The sequence below is a fragment of the Clytia hemisphaerica genome, unplaced genomic scaffold (assembly GCF_902728285.1).
Source record: "Clytia hemisphaerica strain Z4C2 unplaced genomic scaffold, Clytia hemisphaerica genome assembly, whole genome shotgun sequence".
Taxonomy (NCBI): Eukaryota; Metazoa; Cnidaria; class Hydrozoa; order Leptothecata; family Clytiidae; genus Clytia; species Clytia hemisphaerica.
Window position 1 is genome coordinate 3,193,270 of NW_027103286.1, and position 22,231 is coordinate 3,215,500.

A 22,231-nucleotide genomic window follows, 5' to 3' on the forward strand; every position below is an offset into this window, starting at 1 on the left:
TCATGTTATAAAAACTGCAGTACAACTGCTTCTACTGATTGCCTCCCAGCGCTCCTTCGCAGTTGTTTATCAAATTTCCACCAATGAGGTTGCCACATTTCAAACAGCCCATCTTTTTGGCACCTGTGGCCTTTCAGTGCCTTGCACGACAGGCGGCTGTAAAATCCCATCCTTCATATGTTTGTTTCAATCCTTGATCCGTGGCTTAGGTTTTTTCTCATCTTCAATTTACTGAAAAAAGTGGGAATTTGATGCGAGAGTTAGATTGTCAAGAAAGTGCCTTAAAAAATCATTGAATAAAAGAAGAACTTAAAATCTTAAATATTTTCATTTTGAAGAATAGGTGCAAAAAGGTGAAACATAGAAAAGTTTCATTTTTCATTGCATTAATCAAAATGGGGGATTTGGAAAATTTTCTATGTTTAGTTTTTTGCACAAACCCCTGTAACTATGGGAGAGCACCCGTTGCTAAGATGCTGGCTTGAAATTGAAAATGAAACCACTCAAAACGAAAGTAAAATCAGCCTGTACTCGAAATCCCGTAATCTTGATATACGAGTTTAATTCTATACTGTGAAAGTGGCAGCCTATGGAGAGTCTTCATTTGATAAAAACGCGGGAATTTTTTATGTCTACCCGGAGATTCAATATACCGGTTTCCTTTGTTATTTCAATCCGGAGCTAGAAACTTCGCATTGGAGTTGTCAAGTTGAAGACCGCGGGCATGCCCCTTGAATGTTTTGATCGCAATGTAAAGTCTTCTTTTTCTTACTTTCGATTTTGTTGGTCGCAGACTGGACGTCTAACATCAACTTTTTTATCAATATTTCAGACGAAGGAAACTATATTGAGCTGATTTTTATAGAAATGCTTTCTAACATACTCATTGTTTTGGACAAGTATTTTTTGGAGTGTCAGTTGAAGCATTTTTTCTTAACGAAGCTTTTTTGTCCACAGGTGGCCATTTTTTAGTTTTTCGTAAAATCCGTTTTTTTCGTGTGCTTCCGTGAAAAGTTGGATCTTTCTGATTCTACTCGTTCTTTTCTAGAATTTTTTTTACGTAGTACGGGAAATAGGTCAAGGCAGATAACTACCAAGAGAAATTCTCCAGAGGTTTGTTATTGTATGACTTATCTGGGTTCAAAGACGTTCGTTCGCCAACTTCAACTAGACCGGTCGCCAAATGGGCAGGGGACTCTATTCTAGCAGTAAGTGGAAGTACCTCGATTTTAAGCATGTTCAAAGTTCACAATAACGACTTTCTTTTTATACAGAAACCAAACAAGTGAGAACAAGTCATAAAACTAAAATTCAGCACTCCGTGGTTGTGACGTAGTTTACAAAATTGTTAAGATAAAATAACATACAGATACAAGATATACTTTTTAACAACTTTCACTTTATGGCAGATCAAAAAGACAATCAGAAAACAAAAGCTTCTTCGTTTTTCATTTTCGCATTTATGAGCATTCCCATTTCCGTAAAATCGCAATTCCCCATGGTTGCAAAATGGTGGCTATGGGTAATTCCTTTGTTCTTTTGCTATTTTCTTTTGTTCTATGTGACATAAAGACGCTTCACAAATCGAAGTACTTCCACTAACTATAGTAGGCTAGTAACAATGACAAATTTTTAAGCAGCATTTAACAGTTAAGTGTGGGAGGGTTTACCCAAAAACCCAACTCTCGAACATGGCCTGAACACGCCCCAAACATGTGGGCAGGCCAAGTAATTAATGTGTAAAATTGTTGTTTAATGTCACTCGCCCTTTTTACTTTCTGTCTAATTTTTGCTAATTTTTGCCTTTTGTCAACTTCCTTCACTGTTATTTTTCGAACAGAAATTTTGCCTACCCTGAGCACTTCCTCTGGTATGTCTAGTCCAACATAAAGACTTAACTATTAACACTATTCCAGAATATGCCATGCTAAGTCTTTGAGTCTTCTTCTAAGCTTGTTTTTCCCCTTTCTCAGCTTATTTTAACAATGTATTATAAATTTATCAGTATTTATAGGCTTAACCTTTTTAATTTTCATAACAATTTTTGTTAAATATTTGCGAAAGTAATTCTAATGAATTTATCCAAATAAATATATAGAAATAGAAATGAATACAGCCATCAAAAAACATTTTTGAGCAAATCTTTCGTGATTATCTTGCATTATCATGCAGTTTATATTCTTCATTTTCTTCTTTCTAGTATCTTTTCTCAGAGAATTTGACGGAGAACGCCAAGATAGAAATTGTGTTATTCATAGAGCAGAATGTAAGTTTTCATTCTATCAAAGACTACCAGTTAATTTCTTTAACTTATTTGCTACTACGTTTTTGAATTTCATAATATACCGAGTGACCCAGAAAAAAGTATAAAGGTTTGATGGTTAACTGTGTCCCAATTAATGTGAATTTTTACTATATTCTTTTTTAATTGTCAAGAGGAAAGGCAAACTTAAAATTTGGCACAGTGGTTTTTTTTACTTCAAAAGCTTATAACTTGAGACCCACTGAACCAAATTCAAAAAGTTGTATGTACCAAATTTTAAGTTTGCCTTTCCTCTTTACAATGACAAAAGAATTCATTAAAAGTTCACTTTATTTCGGACACAGTTAGCCATCAAACTCTTATACTTTTTTCTGAGTCACCCAGTTTACACAATGATAAATTCTATTTTTTGCCAATTTGACTTTATTTTCTACAAAAAAGGTTTTTACTATGCAAAACATTTTGCAGTTACAATTTGGCAATTTTTAGTCTGTAAAAATGAGTTTGTAGTACTTTTGGCCAATGATGGTAGGTATCTGCAGGCTAAAATCTAAAACAGTCTGGTAATTCTTTAAAACTTTTTAATTTGTTAATTAAATACATTCAAAGTAAAATACATTTCTAAATTTTGAGTTCTCAATATTTTTCATCTCTTAGATAACTTTTCTTGTGCTTGATACAGATGGGTAAAGTACTTCTACTTTCTTTTATCTTTCTTTTTTACTTTGTCAGAAAATCGATTGTTTTTTCCTAAGATGAAAATCAGTAAACTTATTAACTTTCTACCAATACGCAAAATTTAGAAAGAATAATAGTAAAATTGATTTATAGTTTTATAATTTTCACCATAAAAGGTTGTAATTTTTCATCCGTACTTTTGTATGTATGTACATTTGGGCTCAACTTAATTTCTCTTGGCAGTTCCTTAAATGATCGTAATGTTTCTATTTTTTCTATCCATTTATTTGCATAAGCCTAAAGAAGCTAACATTGCAAATGTCTCGTCATAAGCTTGGTTTTAAAGACTTTCTATGCTTGTTTTTTTAGTGCGGAGCAAGTGTTTGGTTCCCTTCAAAATCTTTTCACTTTTCTTGGAAATCATTTGGTTGCTTTAAAATGCCAGGTCATTTTTTTAATTTTTGGTTTTGACATTACCAAAAAATTAGATTCTGTTTTTCTGGGGAGGTTGTAGTAATTTTCAAGTTTCTTCTTATACACGTTTTTTATAAGAACAAACTATAAGAACATAATGCTTCAATGGCCAATATATTAAGAACAAGTTAAGAACATCCAAAGGTTTCAAAAATCTTTTTTTATCAAGAAAAACCAAGAACATTAAAAACAAAGTATATCGTGAAATAATTGGGTATTTTTCTGCATGGTATTCCTACTTTGTATATAATAAGATTTACTCTTTTCTTTATCAAATGTTTTTCAGGTTTTACTGACAATGACTGTGGTTGCGAACGTTTTTGATTTCAAGGTATTTCATTAAAACTGTTTGACTTTTCTTTATTTTCTATTTGTGTTTAGCTGCCATTTTACTTACCTGCCTTTGATATGTTCAAAGAGACTTGCTGATTTGCTTTGCCTCTTTTGGTAAAAATCAATGTCAATATTTAACTAATAAAAAATAGTTTGTTTTTAGAATGAAAAATATGACCTTTATCAAACATTACTGGATCAACTTCTGGATACAATCTTCAAGGCATGAGAAATTTTAATAAGTCATCTACAATTATATCCCAATTATGTGTTAAAATTACATTGCAAAAGTTGGGCTATCCCTTCTCAAAGAAAAGAGTTTTGAATTTTGTTTTTACAATTTAATCAGCTTATTATATATGGCCCGGGGGGTACTACCCTTGTCGACCGACGGGGGTGCTCCGCTGATGTTCGAAAAATGGACCCGACGTGGGACTGAAATTTGCGAAAAAAGTGACCCTGAATGGGACTGAAATTCCAAAACTTTCTACTTTTTCCCCAAATTTTCTAGAAATAGGCACCCTACGAGGGACTGATTTTTCTATTTTGGTGTTTTTGCGACCCTACCTGGGACTCGTGGAGGTTAAAAAAGGTACCCTGACCAGTGGAGCATCCCCGTAACCCATTTTGCCCTAGTACCCCCCCCCCCCCCCCCCCCCGGATATATGGTATGATTATTGAGTAGTTCCGTTAACAAATCTCTATAATTTTTATTGTGCTTAACCGAAAAATACCACATCATCACATCCAAACAAAAACTAATTAATAAAAGAACTGAATTGATTTCCACATTTAGACACATCAGCAAATATTTATTGAAAAATTTTAAAGAGGTCCCACCGGACAAATAATAGTATTTTACCCCTTTTTTATCACACTCGATAATTAATTTTTAATAGTACGCATCAATTCATCACTTTTTAACACTTATTTCAAATTTTTAACTTCTGTAGATAAGAAAGAGTATGTTTTTGATTTTCATTTACATATGATTGTTGCTGTAAGCAGCATGAAGCTATTAGTAATATGTAGAAAATATTTAACTTGTTAATGAAATATATTTGATTTAATTTTTATAGGTTAACAATGGACATCCATTGCTTAGAAAAACATGCAGTCAATGTTTAATTTTGTTTCAAGAAAACTTTGATGTAAGTTTCAAAATCTTTCTGTACTTCATGTGATTAATTTTTTCATTCTATCTTTTTATAACAATGCTTTTATAATGAAGATACTTTCCAATCCATTTTATAGGATGGACTACTGGAACAGATGAGCACATTATTGGCAACCGCTAAAGGGGAGAGAAGCTTTGCATCATATGATCATAGTGTAATTTCATCACATTTTTGATATTCATGATGTAATCTTTTTTTTGATTGACACTCCGATTCAAAACATTTGGCCCTCATTATTGGTGGCAAAACATTTGCATTCCCCAATGTTTTCCAAGCAAGGACCCCCAGAAAAAAATAAGAAAAGATTAATCAAAAAGTCCAAATACTCCAAAACGCAGAAAAAAACTCTCTCATTGAAATTCTTTAACTATCTACAATAGACTTCCAAAAGATATTTAGTTCTATTATATTACATCACAAATTATTAAAGTTTATTTTCCCCTGGTTTCAATATGAAATAGGTTAGTAGGCCAAATTTCTTGCCACCAATAATGTTATCTCATATCTATTGTTTCGGCGCAAAGATTACATCATGAATATCGATAATTGGTAAAAAATAGTGGAAAATTTTTGTATACTTATAGCTGATCAGTAAATCTTAATTTTGGGCACATACAAGTGACTGTAGTGATTATAATGATTATTATGTGATTAATATGTGATTAAAATCAAATGTTTACATTTTGTCGCAAAAAAATAAACATCTTAATCTCATTGTTGTTTTTTTCAGATTCTTTTGGCGTTTTTAATTAATCATATCACTGGACTAGCACAGAGGTAGATTAAAAATTTTTCTTAAATTCCTAGAAAACATACAGCTACTTATACAGTGATTCCTAACTAGGCATTCTGTAAGATAGGTATTTTCTCTTGCGTATTTATAATTCTCACTCAGAGTATTATTTAACTGTCTTCTTTGCTTTATTTTAGGAGCGAAATTCAGGTATGCTTTCTTTATTGACATATTTTAATTGACTTGAATCAGTGTTCCTTGAAAATAATCTTTGAATTGATGAAACCTCCATACCATATTACTTCGAATAAACGCCCAGGGTGTTCATTGAATTTTTTGGATTTTAGAAGGGACATTTGAAAGAGGAGAGAGTTTAAAAGAAGGGGGCGTTTTTCAAATAATCTTCCACCAAGGTTAATTCAATAAAGTGAATAGGAACCATGTTTTACCTTTTCATTTTCTTTCAGTTTAAATGTGTCTTTTTAGAGATGTAAAGATGGGTCAAAACTAGTTTGAATACTGAAAGAAGAAAAATATTAACACATATCCAAGTTTTCCTCCTTACGGTTCTCCCTTACAGCTACTCGTTTCAAATAAATGCCCCTCTTAGAGGGGAGGTGTTTATTCGAAGGGGGTTTGTTGGGTTTGGGGGTTGTTTATTGATTTTTTTTTCTTTAGGAAGGTGCCTTTAAAAGAAGAGGATGTTTATTCGAATATTTTTTATCCCTTTCAGCTGGACGAAAAACTTCAAGCAGAGCTAAATAAGAGTATATCTTTCTTGATTGATCAAACAAGATCTCTATCTGTGACGGGTTTACTGCAACTACTGGTCAAGGTAAAATGCACATCTCTATTCTCTTAGTTATTCTTGTTGCATCTCTTCAGATTTTTCTTGAACGTATATTTTGTTATTTCAACAGTATTTCAATCCTTGTGTTCTGTACTGTGTTAATTATTACTATTTTTTTTTAATACAAACCCTTCCTTTCTCTTTCAGCTGTTACCTTGCTTAGATCAAGGGCGTATTTCCAGAAATGTAAGCTCCTACTACTGAAAATTTGTGGAGGACTTTCTTCACTTGCCTTTATAAGATTCAAGGAAATGGGGGTCATCCTTCTCTAGTGTTCGAAAATTACTACAGTGGAATTTCTATAACTCGAACATATATTACTCGAATGTCTCCTTAACTCGAACAAGCTTTCTGGTCCCTTCAGTTAACAATGCCCTATAAACTATTATCCGTAACTCGAGATTCCCTTATCTCGAACAAATTTGCGTTCCCAATGGGCTTTCTAGTTATGGAACTCTACTGTATTGACGAGTTTGTCTATTTCAAATAATTATTCAATCATACAAATCCAATCATACAAGGTGCTCGACAACCATTGGTGTATTTAGCCCCATCAGCACTTTTTACCAGCATGATAATCAAGTAGTAATTTTAAATATACCATGGTTGCAATACTGAAAAAAGTGAAAAACTGTTCTACTTTTATCACTCATTTTTACTTGCTTTTAGTTGCTGAACACTATCATGCAATATAGTATTCAATCCTGGGATGTGCTTTTGACATACATTTCTATTTATTCACAGGTCAGTTCTGGCTTTCTTTTGATAATTTTTTGACAATTGAAATTCTTTACCATCAAAACTGCACTATATTTTCTTATAAATAGCATAATTCTTTGTAAAGTAGTCTTAGTTGATGATGAATAGTTATATTTCAGCATAAAGCACAATCAGCTCTAGAATTTTATTTTCAGATGAATTATCCAAGTCTGCTACAAAGCCAACAAGCCGATGATCAGATTATGACCACGTTGATGTAAATTGATAGTTTACCATTATATAAATTTAAGTAATTTTGCCAAATATTTAGATTTAAAGATTCTAAATTCCCAAAAGAATTTACATTTAATGTCTCTGACTTAGCCGTTCGTCACATCATCTCCAACATAAATCATAAGCGTCATTTCCTTTCGGCTTTCTCCAGAATACCCTAGTGACCAAATAATTTAAAATACATTTTTTTCAGGAAGTTAACACTTTCACAAAATATGGATCAGAATTATGACGAACTCATTTCTTTAATTCATTATTGGATTGATGGGCTTTTCACAGTGAGTAGAAAACTTTTTCATCCTAAATCTTAAATCAACAAAAATGTTCGTTTTATCAAACCATCAACTCTGCATGATGTCTTTTGGTCAATTTCACTCAAATTATGTTGCTTACAACTGTGTTTTCTCTTTGTTTGTTTTTTTTCTGTAGAATTTACCTCGAACTGTCAACCAAAGTGCAAGCTTCATGATGTTTTCTTCGCTGCAACCAACCATATATGATAATATGTGTATGTTGTTTCAGTATTATATTTTGGTTTTAAAAAATTTGTAGCGCTTACCCGGGGGGGGCAGTGGGTTTACCAACTGACGGTATGTGCGGCGAAAAAATTGGCTTTTAGAATCGCACCCTTACAGTGCAGAAAAAAATCGGTGAAATTCATACCCTTACAGTGCATTTTTTCAAATTTTAAACTCTTTTAGGGCAAAAAAAATCAACATTTTCGAGCAAAAGTTTGCAATTTTTCTCAGATTTGCTGAAATTTCCACCCTTACAGTGCATTTATCAAAAGTCCACCCTTACAGTGCATTTATCAAAAGTCCACCCTTACAGTGCATTTCTGATTTTTTGAAAAACATACCCTTAACCGCCGCACATACCCGTCGGTCAATTTGCCTGACTGCCCCCCCCCCCCCGGGAGCGCTTAGTACCACCTTAAACAACTTGATAAGAGTAGAAAAATGTTTTTCTGAGTATTTCTAGTCATGAGTTTACCTGGAAACCAGTAAAATATTTTAAAGATTTGATTTGACTTGACGATTTTTTCTAGATAAATTTCCTGCAAAATATCAGACCATTGTCAACATATCAGAAAGATGTAGCATAGGTATATCGTATTAGACCATATTATGTCTCTTCAAATTCCGTGAGGTTTACTCTCATTCTTTAAAAAGCCAATTAAACGCTAAAGGAAAACCATTAAGGTTTAACTCGATAAACAATTTGTACTAAATGTTCTGTTTTCACTTAAAGGTTTTATTGTCGAGTGTTCCCGTTTCATATCAAATTAAAATTGATAAGTAAGCAAACGATATCACTCTTATTTAAAAACAAAATCTTTAACGGGCCTGCAAATATTCTAAAAAGTTATTATTTGATATATTTTTCGCAGAAATACCAGCTGAAGTACAGAACTCGATGTTAGAGATGGTGTTACGTCATGCCTCGTCCATCCAAACAAACAAAGACACTTCTTCTTTTTTCTTATGTTTATTTCACTTGTATTGTCATGGGTCGAAGAAAATAAAAGATCAAGTCATTGCGTAAGTTTCTTTGTATTTTTATCAAATTTATCCAGCTATAAGAAAATCTTTCTTTAGTGCTAACTTTCCGTCTCATTTTTGACTTGTAAAGGACTAAGTAAATTAATTGGCTGTCTTAAATTTAAGGGACATGTCTTTGTATTATGATTTTATCATTGACCTTATGAATTACTTTTGAACTATGCACTATGAGAAAATTAGTTTTATAGTAAGTTTTTGTCTTCTTCAAGCATAAGGGATAAGAACATTATGTGTAACTTTGCTATTACTCGATTATTATCATTATGGTTCTCATCGTTTAGGCTCATAGAAGAAATTGGTGTCAAGAATGTGGAGGTGTCAGCCAATGTCGCCGATTTCTGTCAAAGCATAGAAGCCCATTGTGAAAAGTATTTCCTTTAGTTTTGGGTATAAAACTTCAAGAAAGAAATTTTGCATTGAAAACGAAAAAGAGGCTATTTATTGTTGACTTATTCCAATGAAAGTAATCCATCGATTTTCTCACAGCATTTAAAAAGGGTTTAGTCGCAGTCATGACTGGTGAAATTTTTGATATAGTTTTCATGATATAGTTTATCTTCAACCATTACTACATTTATCCATTCTGTGTTTTTTTTTGTTTCGTAGAGGTTGCTCAAAAGCTGTATGGAAAGCCATCATGAAACGATTACTAAACTTCACATTGAAAGAAATCGCAGCTTCCCTATCTTTCTACCTCCTATACGTCCAATATGTGGCCTCTATCAAAGAAATATGGCCCATGGTGAGGAAAACATCTTAAAATCTAAACCAGAATTCGATTCTCTGCACTGTCAGTCGGCAAACATTTTGTCTGAGTTATGAGTGAATTTCGTAAAACTTGAGTCTCGCAGCACAACTGCCATTCACGTAGATCTATCTACTTTGTAGCTCGTGCGAATTGATGCACGTCAAAACACAATTTTATGCTTATGATAAAAATTTACCTTATTGACTTTCATGTTAAATTTTTATTGATCAAACCTTTTTAGGCCATCATACAGAAATTACAAGGTCTAGTTCAATCCAGTCTTCTTGACGAATGTAGCTGGGAGAACGGATCACAACTTCTCTCCGTTTGCACAGAAATACTCCTATCTAATGGTCAAAAAGCAGAAATCAGATACGGTATAGAAATCATCTTTTTTGTGTATGTAAAATGTTTTTTCCGAATCTTAACTTTCCTTATTTTTGTATTTCGGAGCCATTGAAGATAAATTCCTATTCTTGATATGCGTAAGTCATTTTTTAACGTAAACACACGAAAAAAGCCAGTATTTGACCACTGCTTGTTACCAAAAAATAGAAAGACGGTGATCAAAACCTGGCTTTTTTCGGCTACTTCCGGTAAAAAATGCGACGTCATTTTGACTTACTCATATCAAGAATTGTTGTTAGCACTTGACTTAATAAATCTTACCTACATTCTTTTTGACTGTTCAACGCATACTTTATTCACAATAATTATGTAGGAGTCTGTTCTTTTAGGTGTTGCTTCAATCTTATGGGAAATTTCACAGAACTTCATCGACTACAGTATCCTTTTTCACCATATGTCGACTTAAAATGTTTTTGAATGTTCGTTCTTGAAACTATATTGAAATGAAGTATTTTCGTACTTTCTTTGTAGAAACCTTTCCTTAAAATGATGAGTAATCGCCTAAACGAAACACCTGAGTTTATTTTAATTCATTCATTCATTGAAACAGTCTCACAAATCCTTGAATCACAGACAAGCTAAAGATATTTTCCCTTGACTATATGTACACAACCAGACATATGTGATCGAGCAATGTTTTATTATCTGACTATTGGCAATGTCTCGCACGAATATGTAAGTGAAATACACGCTCTTTCTTGACTTGTTTGCATGCAAATCAACCCCCGGGAAGGGGGCATATAAGATAAGCAACCTACCTTACGTGTGTAAGTACGTTTTTCAGGCTGCTTCCCAAAATGCACTGTTAGGGTAGAAATGCGGGAGAAAGTGCACTGTAAGGGTGTACAAAGTGAGAAAAAATTTCTAAAGAAAATGAAATGAAAGGGTCGATTTTTTGCCCAAATTTGCTCGACCTTAGTTAAATTTGCTCTGTACTGTCGGGGTCCAACTTTTGTCCGCACGTACGTTAGTTTTCAGGTCGAGTGCCTCTGGTAGCAAACCAAACTTTCCTCCCTTTTTTCCAGTTTTCAAACATATTGATACCACATTCACAAGACAAAAATCAAAATGTTAACCATTTGGGAGGTATACTTTGTTTATTTGTTTTATCACAAGTTAGCTTCATAATATTTCCAAATGTAATGTTTGATCTGCTCTTCTTAATGTCTATGTGGATTTATTTCTGTTCCCTCTCTCCATAGGTAGATCTTTATAAAAGGTAAAATTTCCAGGGAAACTTTTTTATGAGAAACATCTAACCTTTATGTAACCAATTCTGTTTTTTTTTTAGAAGTTGCAAAGGCTATCAATTCTGGTTTACCTTTCATTAAAGAAGTCGAAGAAAGCTTCCTGTCCTTCCAAATGTAAGTAAGTGATATTTTGTCACCGAATAATTTGGCCCTGAGTAAATTTCCCGTACACCCCTTCTGTTGAGGATATCCATTTTTCGAGTTCCACAGCCCCCTGGGTGTCTGGGTTAAAAAAAAAGACCCCCTGGATATCCTGGATGTCCAAGTCGATAAAAGGATTGAATATTGTTATATCCATGGATTTTGTCCGGCACCCATGGATATCTAGACATTTTGTCCTGTCCGGCCCTTGAATATCCAGGCATTCTGTCCTGTACCACCTGGAAATCCTCTCCCTCTTATAAAGCCCTACTCTCTGGATATCCAAAATTAATAGCATTGATCCCCTGGATGTCCGATATATATCCTCAACAGGGAGGCACGGACTTTTTTGGAAAAGCAGAATTATTTGGCCTTGAGGTAATTAGCGCGTCTATGTGTAAAATATCTTCCAGCGCTGAGATGTCTTTTGTTGTAAGAAAACACTGAATAGACAAATTTGATTACCAAGGTGAGAAGAATTATTATTAAATATATTAGTAGAAAATGTATACGGATTAAAATATGAAAATTACAAGTATTGGCTACTGCCAGATTGATTCTTCCAAATTCTCGATTCCCAATGGGAATACACGTCATTGGAAAATTCTTCAAAGAAGTTACGTTGTGTTCGGATAGTTGCCATTGGCATTGGCATTGGCAATGCATTTTGGTTTTCGTTATTTTTGCTTTTCACTGGTGGCCCGATGGGACCAAATTTACTTTTACTCTCGTTCAACGGCTCATAAACATCCTTGTCGTCCTTCGGCATGAACCAAGGTTCGAAGGTTTCAATATTTTGGCTACTGGTTTTGGCCAGAAGGTTGGACAATCCGAAAGCCGAATAGGTTTCTCCTGATCCACTATCGGATTCGTATCCAGCGTCTTCCAATTCCTTTATTTTGGAAGCTTCTTCATAAACATGAGTTTGTTCCAAACCTTGTTCACTTTCCATAAGGAGATTAACATTTTCCCTGGTGTCGATTGCTGGCTCTTCCAGGCCGGTTAACGAGTCCTCATAGTGGTCTTCTTGGACCTCGACAGCATCGGCCTTATCTTCAATAATTTTAGATTTTATGATTTTATCACTGGGGTCCATGAAACAGATTTCTTTTTCAACAAACCGCCCTTCGTTTGTGAAAAAGCCTGAAAATTACAAAATTGGAAATTATGAGTTGTTTCTTCAAACATCAAATGTAAGCTGAACCAAAAACTAATTTGTTAGTAGCTTTAGTACAGACAAATTTACCTTTGGAATAGCTTTATTGAATTGATGTAGGAAGTCATTTATACAATTACCTGTTTCAAAAGATGAGCCATCGAACCATTCAGGGATCATCATGTTGTTCTTTTCAAGAATTCTTTTACATTCTTGCAATAAGTCTAAAATGACCGCCTTGTACGATCTGCTTCCACCTTAAATGAAAAATATGTTATTAGTTCTCGAAATTAGAAATTAGGCAAATATCAATGCGAATTTGTCTTTGTCTAAAGTCACAACTAATTTTTGTATCGTAAAATTAGAAAGCAATTTTCCATGAGAGACCTTCCAAAAGACTCCTAGGGTTAAGGTATTTCAAAAGTTCGAAAGCTTACCTTTCAACTTGGGAATACCGTTAGGTTTCTTGAAGACACGTCGAATTCTCATCTCAAAATTTTGTAATCAAGCAAATTGATTAATCGAATAACCAAACTAAATCAGATTATCTAGCGGTCCAAATTCAACTTTTACTTTGGAATAAAGATTTCAAGACTTTTTTTAAGTTTTCGTGCAAAAAAATATTTGACGTCAGTCTGCGCTATTACGTCAGTTATAAATTGATATCTGTAATAGGTATCTTATCTGGCCTATACTAGACGACGTGGATTTTTTCCCTTAGTATTTACTTCTTTGCACCATTAACCCTTAGAGGCGCGATCTGCTTCGAAGTGACTGGTAACGAAAACACAAGCGTAACAGTACTCTTGTAAACAATATAAAGTACTCTTATTTTCAACTATCAGCAAATTCAGGCAGAATATAGCTTAATAGAACTTTATTTTGGCGGAATATTTTAGGCAAATTTGGCGAATTTAGACGAAATTCGCCAAAACTAGTTCCCGCCGAAATATAATATTTTGTTCGCTCGCCAAAATCAGATATTTTGGTTTCTTGCCCTTAAAATTACCCTTAGAATTCATTGAAGTTGCTCAAAATAAGGGGAAATGGAACATATTTACGCTGTCATTTTGCCAAATTAAGTTCTCACCAAAATTAAAAAAACTTTTCACTCGCCAAAAATAAGCTAATATTAAATTTTTTTTTGACTTTTGCTACTCACCAATATTAGTTCCTACCAAAATTAGTTCCCTTTTGGTATGCTTTTATATTTCACCATACCAAAAGTCAACTTGTTGACTGCGCCTAAGGTATTTTATTCTAGAGTCTTAATTTCTCGCCACTCGCGCGACCCTACCTAATTTCCCAGGACATTTAGACCCATGACGTCATAATGTCTTGGGAAATTATGACTTTGAGGTCCTCATTTCCTGGAATATTTAAATTGACAACTTTATAAAATTACCAAGGTTAGAAAAATTGTTATTAAATATATTAGTAGAAAAAATGTATACGGATTAAAAATATAAAATTATAAATATTGGCTACTGCTAGATTAATTCTTCCAAATTTTTGATTCCCAATGGGAATACACGTCATTGGAAAATTCTTCAAAGAAGTTTCGTTGTCTTCGGATGTTTGCCATTTCGTTTTGGTTGCCTTTATTATTGCTTTTCACTGGTGGCCCGATGGGACCAAATTTACTTTTACTCTCGTTCAACGGCTCATAAACATCTTTGTCGTCCTTCGGCATGAACCAAGGTTCGAAGGTTTCAATATTTTGGCTACTAGTTTTGGCCAGAAGGTTGGACAATCCGAAAGCCGAATAGGTTTCTTCTGATCCGCTATCGGATTCATACCCAGCATCTTCAACTTCATTCGTTTTGGAAGCTCCTTCATAAACATGAATTTGTTCCAAACCTTGTTCACTTTCCATAACAAGAACAACATCTTTCCCGGTTTCGGTGACTGGCTCTTCTATGCCGGTTAACGAGTCCTCATAGTGGTCTTCTTGGACCTCGAGAGCCTCGTAATTGTCTTCAACGATTTTGGTTTTGCAAATTTTGTCATGACTGGAGCTTACGGAACAAATTTCTTTTTCGACGAACCGCCCTTCGTTCGTGAAAAAGCCTGAAAATATAAAAACGGGAAATGATTAAGATAAAGAGCTAAATTCTTTCTCAAAATATAATCTGCAGCAAATTAAAGCCTCCAATTTTTTAAATAAAATTTGAATAAAACAGCGATTTTTTGCTCATTGAAAACATATTCAAGAGTGGAATATTACAAAATAAAAAATAATCAAAATATTATAAAATAAAGAAAAAATCGATTTCGTGAAAAACAGTGCTATAATTATCATTTTCACGCGAGCGATTCTTTGTTCTAAAAACAATAAATGGAGCCCATTTCAACCAGCCAACCAGACAGAAGTTTCAAGCTATGTTTTTTGACTGAATGAATATTTTTGAAAATTTCTTCACAGTGATAACCCTCCAAGATAGATTGGAGATTTCCTAATAAGAAAGTGAAGATCCTAGGACAATTTTTAATGAAGTTTTTTTTTCTTCTTCATTTTCATCTTCATTTTCATTTTTTTTTTAATATTTTCAAATTTATTATATTTTACTCAATGTCATCTCTTCAACCAGTACAGAACCACTCTTATATACGAATTCTATCACATGTCCCAGTCTTTTTGTCTTCGCTACAGATTATATTGAGACAGACTTTATTTCACGAATTATAAGTCGAACCAAAAAATAGTACTTTTTAGTACACCACCAGGCTATACATAGAGTTGACTTTTTTATGTCTGCATACCTCTGAGTGGCTAAATGATATAAAAAAAGTCATTTATACAATTACCTGTTTCAAAAGATGAGCCATCGAACCATTCAGGGATCATCATGTTGTTCTTTTCAAGAATTCTTTTACATTCTTGCAATAAGTCTAAAATGACCGCCTTGTACGATCTGCTTCCAGCTGAAATGAAAATAGATCATCTTAGTTTCAATTATTCTAAAGACAGATAAAGTATATATAAATGCAAGGAAGATCCCTTGTGAAATCAAAAAAATGCTGATCCTTCAAAACTAGCAGTTGTTTAATAATTTTAGAAATTGGAGCGTTACGTCTTTCCATTCTTCCATTAAAGAATACGTCTCTTTATAAAAATATATAACACCGACCATAAAATAATCAAAACGCTTTGACTAGATGAACTCAGAATCACAATAAATTTAAACTAAAAAATCCAAGAAATCTATTACCTTTCAATCGCAATACACTATTAGGTTTCTTTAAAAGACGACGTACTCTCATCTTGCAACTTCCAAAAATAAAGTCAATGAAATGAAGCAAAATCAAATTGACAATTTTATAATCCAACAGCAAAATAACTAAATATCTATTGGCTATTCACTACTGTTGCTCTAGAGCAAAATATTCCAACTATTATTGATTTCGGCCAAAACATCGAACTTTAAAGTACTGTGAAAAATATTTGACGTCAATTTTTTCTGGTTGTCTAGCTTTCACGTCACATTTTTGTATTGCTAAGACCGATTTAATCATAGTTGCTATAATAAAAAACAAGTCCGGCTCGGAAGTCGGGTTGTTTTAAATTTTAAAGATGATTTTTTTGTCCATCGATACTGGTCATATTGATCACATGATCAAAATCTGCGTCAGAGAAATCAACAAAATCTACAAAATTAGGAAAGTCGCTGCAGGTGACCCAGCTAAACAATGTAGATTGTTCACCGATATTGATCATTGATAAAATGAAATTGAATCTGCTTGCCTGAGTTTGCCGACCAGATAGATATTCAATTGACCTTGATTGAACCTAAATTTGAGTAAATATACTAGTGACAAAGCTCCATATCGAAACGCTTGTTGTTGTTTTTTTACCAGGGATGATTGCAACCAAACATACGTCGAAAGGGTCCTACCGGATATTCCCGAAAAATGTAAGTCGTCTTCTGATTGGTTGGTAGTGGACAGGAGTGTTTCCATTATTAATTTTTTAACCTTGATGGCATCACTTGAATGAGTGAGTGTTAGACTTTATCCGACTTTTTCCAAATTGTGAACATTTCTCCTGTAAATTTAATTCTTTTTTTATTTTAGCTCCTGCACAAATTTACCACGAGACTTTGACAAAAGATGGAAACTTTGATAAAATAATTCAGAAAAACTTTCTGCTATCTTACGTAAGTTTACTTTGTATCCAAATTCACTTTCTTTACTTTTCCTGTGTTTTTTTTTTTGGCTCCTCTTTTTTCTTGTTTTGTTCGTTCCTTCATTCTCCGGATATCAAAATCCACATCTTAAGCCTGAACCCATTATTTCTCTCATATTTTCAAAAAATCTTAAAAGCCAAGTTGGTCGTATTTATGCAATGTTCGTTCATTCATTCGTTCATACATCTTTTCATTCATCTGTTCGTTTATCTGTTCATTCATTCGTTCATTCATCTGTTCATTCATCTGTTCATTCATTCATTTATTCATTCATTCATCTGTACAGAAAGACGACCTGGAGAACAAGGAAACTGTTGACGATATTTTCGGAATCGAAGTTGAGATCATTTCAGAAGAAAATCATACAAGTGCAGAAAACGTGTCGTGCCCATACCTCTCCAAAAGGAAAAATACCAAGCCTGAAGGTAAACGATCCATAAGTTTGTTAGTCTGAATCACAGACCTCTTAAAAACCCGCTGGTAGTATACACAGGAAAAAATGTTCGAATTCATGGCTGGAAAAATACCATTTTTCGCCCCCGAATATGTAAATATCCAACCTGGAATTACGTCATTTTCGCCGCCGAATATATAAGTATCCAACCTGGAATCACGACATTTTCACCCCTGAATAAGTAAATATTCAACCTGGAAAAATGCTTTCCACCCTGGAAATAAGCCCTTTTCGAACCTGAAAACTATTTTATGAATTATAACGAGGCTGGAAAATTATTTTCTCTGGTGTAAATAAAGCAATTTTCCTACCCTGTAAAAAGTCATTTTTCCTACCCTGTAAAAAGTCATTTTTCCAAGGCTGGAAGAGGCGTCAACATTAACCCTGGAATTCGATAGTTTGTTCATGTGATAGGTATCAGGAGCACGAATCCGTTAGTGGATATCAGTAGTCTATACGTCTGTTAGAGCAGGTATCCCGGCGATTTTCTTTTACACTTTTGTCTGGATTTTGATATTGGTGATATTGGTAAAAGTGTGAACTGTGTGTTTTGGTTGGAACTTAAATTTTTTGTTATTTTTTCCACAAAGGACAAAGGTTAGCTGTTTGCTTTACCTTCGAAAAACCATGTGCTGCAGATTTCAAGACAAGGTAGTTAATTGCTAAAAGTTTTACATACCGTATAGTAGGTCTATTAATAAGTTTCTTATATAATTGAAAGAAGTGTTGCTTTGAAAATATTAACTCTCCGATATGTGTTGATGGTTAAGATGGTTAATTTTAAATATCTCTACAAATTTTTTACCATTGCAGTTGCATTTTTTGGCTCGCTTTATCACTTCTCAATGCTAAGGGTCACTTCGCCCTTATTTTAGGCGTACAAAGTGTCGGGAACAAAAACCTTTGCAACTTTCGCGATTTTAGTTTTTTTTTCTCGCAAAAGTAAACGTCTTTGGGACTGAGTCTTGAGAGTTTATTCTCGCCAGCGAAAGGTTTTGTCGTTAATTTCACGTAGAGTTTCTGCTTGCGAAAGCATGAATGATTTTTTTGTTCCCCACTCATAATGTTACTTCAAAAAAAGAAATATTCTTAAATTCCAGGATAACATACATTGACAGACAGAACGAATGTTCGGTTTGCGCATGTCAATCTTTTCAACTGTCATTTGTGGACATCATTCAACCCTTACCTAAACTTTCTACCGGACAGGTAAGTGTCCAAAGCAGCTTGTCATTTTAAATTCACCTCATTCTCATCTCGTACCCAGAGCCACTTGCGCCATTTTTTTATTTCCCCAATAGACGTGATACAACCTTTCATGAGCGCTATCAGTAGATAAGAAGTGAACTAAAGGAACTGGGTTCGACTTTGTTCTTTGGTTAAAGTGAATATACCGGTAGATGTCATTTTGTGATCCTTGTGGTTATTGGACAAATTTACAAAAATTGGCGCAGTTTATTTTGTAACGCCCCCCCCCCTGGGGGGTACTAGGTTTGCGTAGTGATGGGTATATCCGAGTCAAAGTTCGACAATCGACCCCTGAAAGACCGAATTTCGACGTTTTTGCGACCCTCTTAGAGACTTTGTCCCAATTTTTAGCTCAAATTTACCAGAATTTATGACCCTTTTGAGGGAGTCGGCTTTTTGTATTTCGTAATTTTGCGATATTTTCAGAAACTCAATTGCGAATTTAGCGTTTTATGTAACCTTTTGAGGGACTTTCGAGAGTTTAAAAAAGGGCTTTTATGACTCGCACATACCTGACATCCATTTTGCCCAAGTACCCCCCCCCCCCCCCCCCCCCCCCGAGTGTAAACCATTATTTTAAACTGATTCTCATCCATCTTTCCCTTTTTACAGAATATCGAGTTATTCCATCAACTTTGGAATGATATTATTAACGACCAAAAGTCTATGTAAGTAGCAATGAAGTGAATGATTTGAACAATGATTGGCTTTCATCCCTTTGAAGAATAGTTCAAATTTGTTTCTAAAGGCTTGGGGACACGAGAAGTTTTTTTCGCGTTGGTGCAATGCAACATGCTCCATCCCACCAACCTGAAACGCTTTCTCGTGTCTCCACCCCATTTTTCTTTCTACCAATAAAAGTGAAATCTGACTTTTGTCCCAGGGACAAAATCAGCGTGTCTTTTGGGTATTTTCCTCACTTTTTGTCCCATGAAACAAAAAAAGAAACCACACACTTTTTTTCTTGTGTTGGTGGGATAGAGCATGTTGCATTGTACCAACGTGAAAAAAACTATTTGTGTCCCCAAGCCTTAACTTTTACCGGAATTCATCTTTCTCTTTCAGAGAGAATCCCACATCAATGAAAGCTCTTTCAGTCAAAGTGCTTCATAATTCAACTCAAGAGCAATTGTTGACGCTACTACAACCGTTTACCTTGGATGATGACCAAGATTCAGGTCAGGATCCCTTTTATTCGAAATTCTGCTATTCGAATCTTTATATAATTCGAACTAATCCCCAGTCCCCGCCAAAGAGAAACCCACTTAAAATATCTTATATTATAATACGCTTAAATCGGAACTCTCCCATTCTCGCATGAGGCTTTTTCGCTAGCGATTTTTAAATACACGGCAATTTTTTTCGCGCCTTTTTGATTGTATATTCAATTCTATTCGCCAAGTGCACTTCCATTCAAGAGAGCACATTTCTCCTTGATGGAGAAACACAACTGACTATGCAATAGCACTATCAGCATAATTTATAGTTTTTTAAAAAAAAGTTTATGTCGGTTATGAAATAATTTTGATTCACATGGGAATACGTCGAAGATAAAATTTGAGTTTTCAAAAAGACATCATATTTATGATTACCCTTGAGATTAATAAAACTCCGATGACATTTCCCTTCTATTTGATACTCTGATAAAAACATTTCAATTTAATGGACTTGACAATATGAGAAAAGTTGATGACTTATTCCCAATTCAATTATGAAAATTTTCAATCAATGTTTGCTATTTTTTGTTCTATTGAGATAGCAAAATGAAAACGCTTTTACTTACGCATTGAGTTTAATTGTTAAATAATTGTTGACTCTGTTAAGAGGTATTGAAAAAAGGCACTCTTTATATTCCACCGTAAAGCACTGTGGTCTTTGGAGTGATCGGTGTTGCCAAGTACCTCCAATACTGAATTTGAATTTCTATTTGTTTTTTATCTTCATCCTTGCGTGAGGAAAATAATAGTCTTTCCTCTCCCAAAAACCCAAAAAAAGCACGTTTAAAGTATGACCGATTTCTCGCGAGAAATTTTTAACTCAATTTTCACCAATATTTGCATGAGCATTATTTTTAGCGAGTCAAGAACATTATTGTTTGAAGGTTTTCAACAAAAGAAATTATGACAAATTTATACAATTTAATAAGGAGAAGAAAAATCAAAATTCAACTAAAAATACTTTCACCATATTTTTTAATGTGCATTAATTTTAGTGTCCCCTTAAAAATTTTAAACATCAATTTTTACGAAAAAGGCCTAAATTTAACAACATTTCTTCTCGCAAAATAAGTACATTTGTATACAAATCCCTACAAGTTTCTGAAAAATAGAAAAGCGAGCGAAGCGAGCGTATTAAAAGGAGTAAGAAGTCGTCTCGGACGACGCCGGGACGGCTAGTATTTAATAATTCGAATCTCTCTTTAATTTGAATAAAAAAGATTCCCCGTTTCAGTTCGAATTAGCGACTGTCAACTGTATTCATTTTGATAGTTTGTCATTTCCCCACAACTTGTGCGTGTTTGAGCTAATTATTAGTTGGCCTCAATTCATTTGCTATATACGTACTATCAAGTTAGTTGCTGTTTAACGGCGCACCGTATAAACTTTCATAACCTTTTTCTTTCATCAGCATTCTTGAAAGTTGGATTTTACTTGCCGCCACAGAGCACTATTTTAATGAAATTCGAATCCAGTGAAATGAGAACGATCGCACGAATAGCAGTTGATAATTACACGTTACTTGATGACCTCGACCGCTACTTGAACAAACTGGCGAACTCTTAAGAATTACAAAACGGACGGGATTTTTATGTGAATGTTTTCTAATATTTTGTATTAATTTTGATTTTCTAGCTATTTTCTCGACGATTATCGAATTCTGACTTCTGGGCTTAGCATTTTCACTTGAAACAGGGAAATTCAAAGAAGATGCCTTCTATATTATAATACGCTTAAATCGGAACTCTCCCATTTTCGCTTGAAGCCTTTTCGGTAGCGATTTTTTAAAGCACACGGTAATTATTTTCGGTGCTTTTTCTGTATTTATTGGTCATTCAATTGGTCAATTTTCAGCCTTAAAATGAAAACCGTGAAAACATCAAAAAACATGTTTTGTGTTTCGTTATTTCTAATCTTCTTTTTTGAAGATTTTCAAGAGTAATATCCAATTTTCAAAGTTATTCCAAAGTCACCCTCGAATGTCTGCCCACGATGTTGACGATGGCTAGCCACGATGATTGGACTACTAAAGGCTTAAGAATAGGTTTACAAGATACCCTTGATGGTAGATAAAGATCTACTTTCCTTGCCACTAGATTAAAAGAATGGCAGTTTCGATTCGATTTGCTTTCAAAATTACTCTACCATTTTTTCTCTTTTTTTAAGACAGAGTAAGAACATAGTATAAGAAAGCCGCGGCTGGAATGAGTACAGCTGAATTTCTGTTGTTCTATCTATGTCGTAAGAACGAATTTTTTTTATGGTTCAGTGACAATTTCCATTGTCAATTTAATTTGACTTTTAACAAACTCCCTCGTTGGACGTAATTTTGCTCATAAATGCAAATCTCTTGATAAT

The 22,231-nt window shown here is 34.0% G+C and overlaps 3 protein-coding genes across 3 annotated transcripts; 1 reads left to right on the plus strand and 2 right to left on the minus strand.

Moving 5' to 3' along the window:
- The first annotated feature begins 2,204 nt into the window (after positions 1–2,204).
- On the plus strand, positions 2,205–21,460 carry LOC136807295 (uncharacterized). The gene is made up of 32 exons (XM_067063909.1): positions 2,205–2,266; positions 2,921–2,949; positions 3,311–3,386; positions 3,702–3,746; positions 3,912–3,971; positions 4,828–4,899; positions 5,003–5,080; positions 5,657–5,703; positions 5,857–5,869; positions 6,393–6,494; positions 6,657–6,695; positions 7,179–7,253; positions 7,424–7,485; positions 7,696–7,780; positions 7,932–8,010; positions 8,551–8,607; positions 8,893–9,043; positions 9,346–9,432; positions 9,671–9,806; positions 10,054–10,189; positions 10,550–10,597; positions 10,837–10,895; positions 11,246–11,306; positions 11,512–11,584; positions 16,626–16,681; positions 16,842–16,924; positions 17,241–17,379; positions 17,999–18,059; positions 18,509–18,617; positions 19,269–19,324; positions 19,722–19,834; positions 21,285–21,460. Exons 4-32 carry the CDS (start codon positions 3,714–3,716, stop codon positions 21,437–21,439), a joined length of 2,325 nt encoding a protein of 774 aa, XP_066920010.1. The 5' UTR covers positions 2,205–2,266; positions 2,921–2,949; positions 3,311–3,386; positions 3,702–3,713; the 3' UTR covers positions 21,440–21,460.
- Positions 12,141–13,256, minus strand: LOC136808114 (uncharacterized). Its single transcript, XM_067064661.1, has 3 exons — positions 13,205–13,256; positions 12,908–13,024; positions 12,141–12,754 (listed from the first exon to the last, which is right to left on the minus strand). Exons 1-3 carry the CDS (start codon positions 13,254–13,256, stop codon positions 12,141–12,143), a joined length of 783 nt encoding a protein of 260 aa, XP_066920762.1.
- On the minus strand, positions 14,214–16,432 carry LOC136805799 (uncharacterized). The gene is made up of 3 exons (XM_067062363.1): positions 15,980–16,432; positions 15,576–15,692; positions 14,214–14,837 (listed from the first exon to the last, which is right to left on the minus strand). The coding sequence occupies exons 1-3, from the start codon at positions 16,029–16,031 to the stop codon at positions 14,263–14,265; spliced, it is 744 nt and encodes a 247-aa protein (XP_066918464.1). The 5' UTR covers positions 16,032–16,432; the 3' UTR covers positions 14,214–14,262.
- Positions 21,461–22,231: the final 771 nt, after the last annotated feature.

What these genes read in the sequence shown, in the direction of transcription:
- LOC136807295 (XM_067063909.1), top strand. Translation starts at nt 3,714, where the DNA reads ATGACTGTGGTTGCGAACGTTTTTGATTTCAAG. An exon ending in GCTGCAGATTTCAAGACAAG is followed by an intron (nt 18,060 to 18,508) that starts GTAGTTAATTGC and finishes CTTAAATTCCAG; the next exon opens with GATAACATACATTGACAGAC. An exon ending in CTAAACTTTCTACCGGACAG is followed by an intron (nt 18,618 to 19,268) that starts GTAAGTGTCCAA and finishes CCCTTTTTACAG; the next exon opens with AATATCGAGTTATTCCATCA.
- LOC136808114 (XM_067064661.1), bottom strand. Translation starts at nt 13,256, where the DNA reads ATGAGAATTCGACGTGTCTTCAAGAAACCTAACGGTATTCCCAAGTTG. An exon ending in CGGTATTCCCAAGTTGAAAG is followed by an intron (nt 13,025 to 13,204) that starts GTAAGCTTTCGA and finishes TTTTCATTTAAG; the next exon opens with GTGGAAGCAGATCGTACAAG. An exon ending in TGGCTCATCTTTTGAAACAG is followed by an intron (nt 12,755 to 12,907) that starts GTAATTGTATAA and finishes TGTAATTTTCAG; the next exon opens with GCTTTTTCACAAACGAAGGG.
- LOC136805799 (XM_067062363.1), bottom strand. Translation starts at nt 16,031, where the DNA reads ATGAGAGTACGTCGTCTTTTAAAGAAACCTAATAGTGTATTGCGATTG. An exon ending in TAGTGTATTGCGATTGAAAG is followed by an intron (nt 15,693 to 15,979) that starts GTAATAGATTTC and finishes TTTTCATTTCAG; the next exon opens with CTGGAAGCAGATCGTACAAG. An exon ending in TGGCTCATCTTTTGAAACAG is followed by an intron (nt 14,838 to 15,575) that starts GTAATTGTATAA and finishes TTATATTTTCAG; the next exon opens with GCTTTTTCACGAACGAAGGG.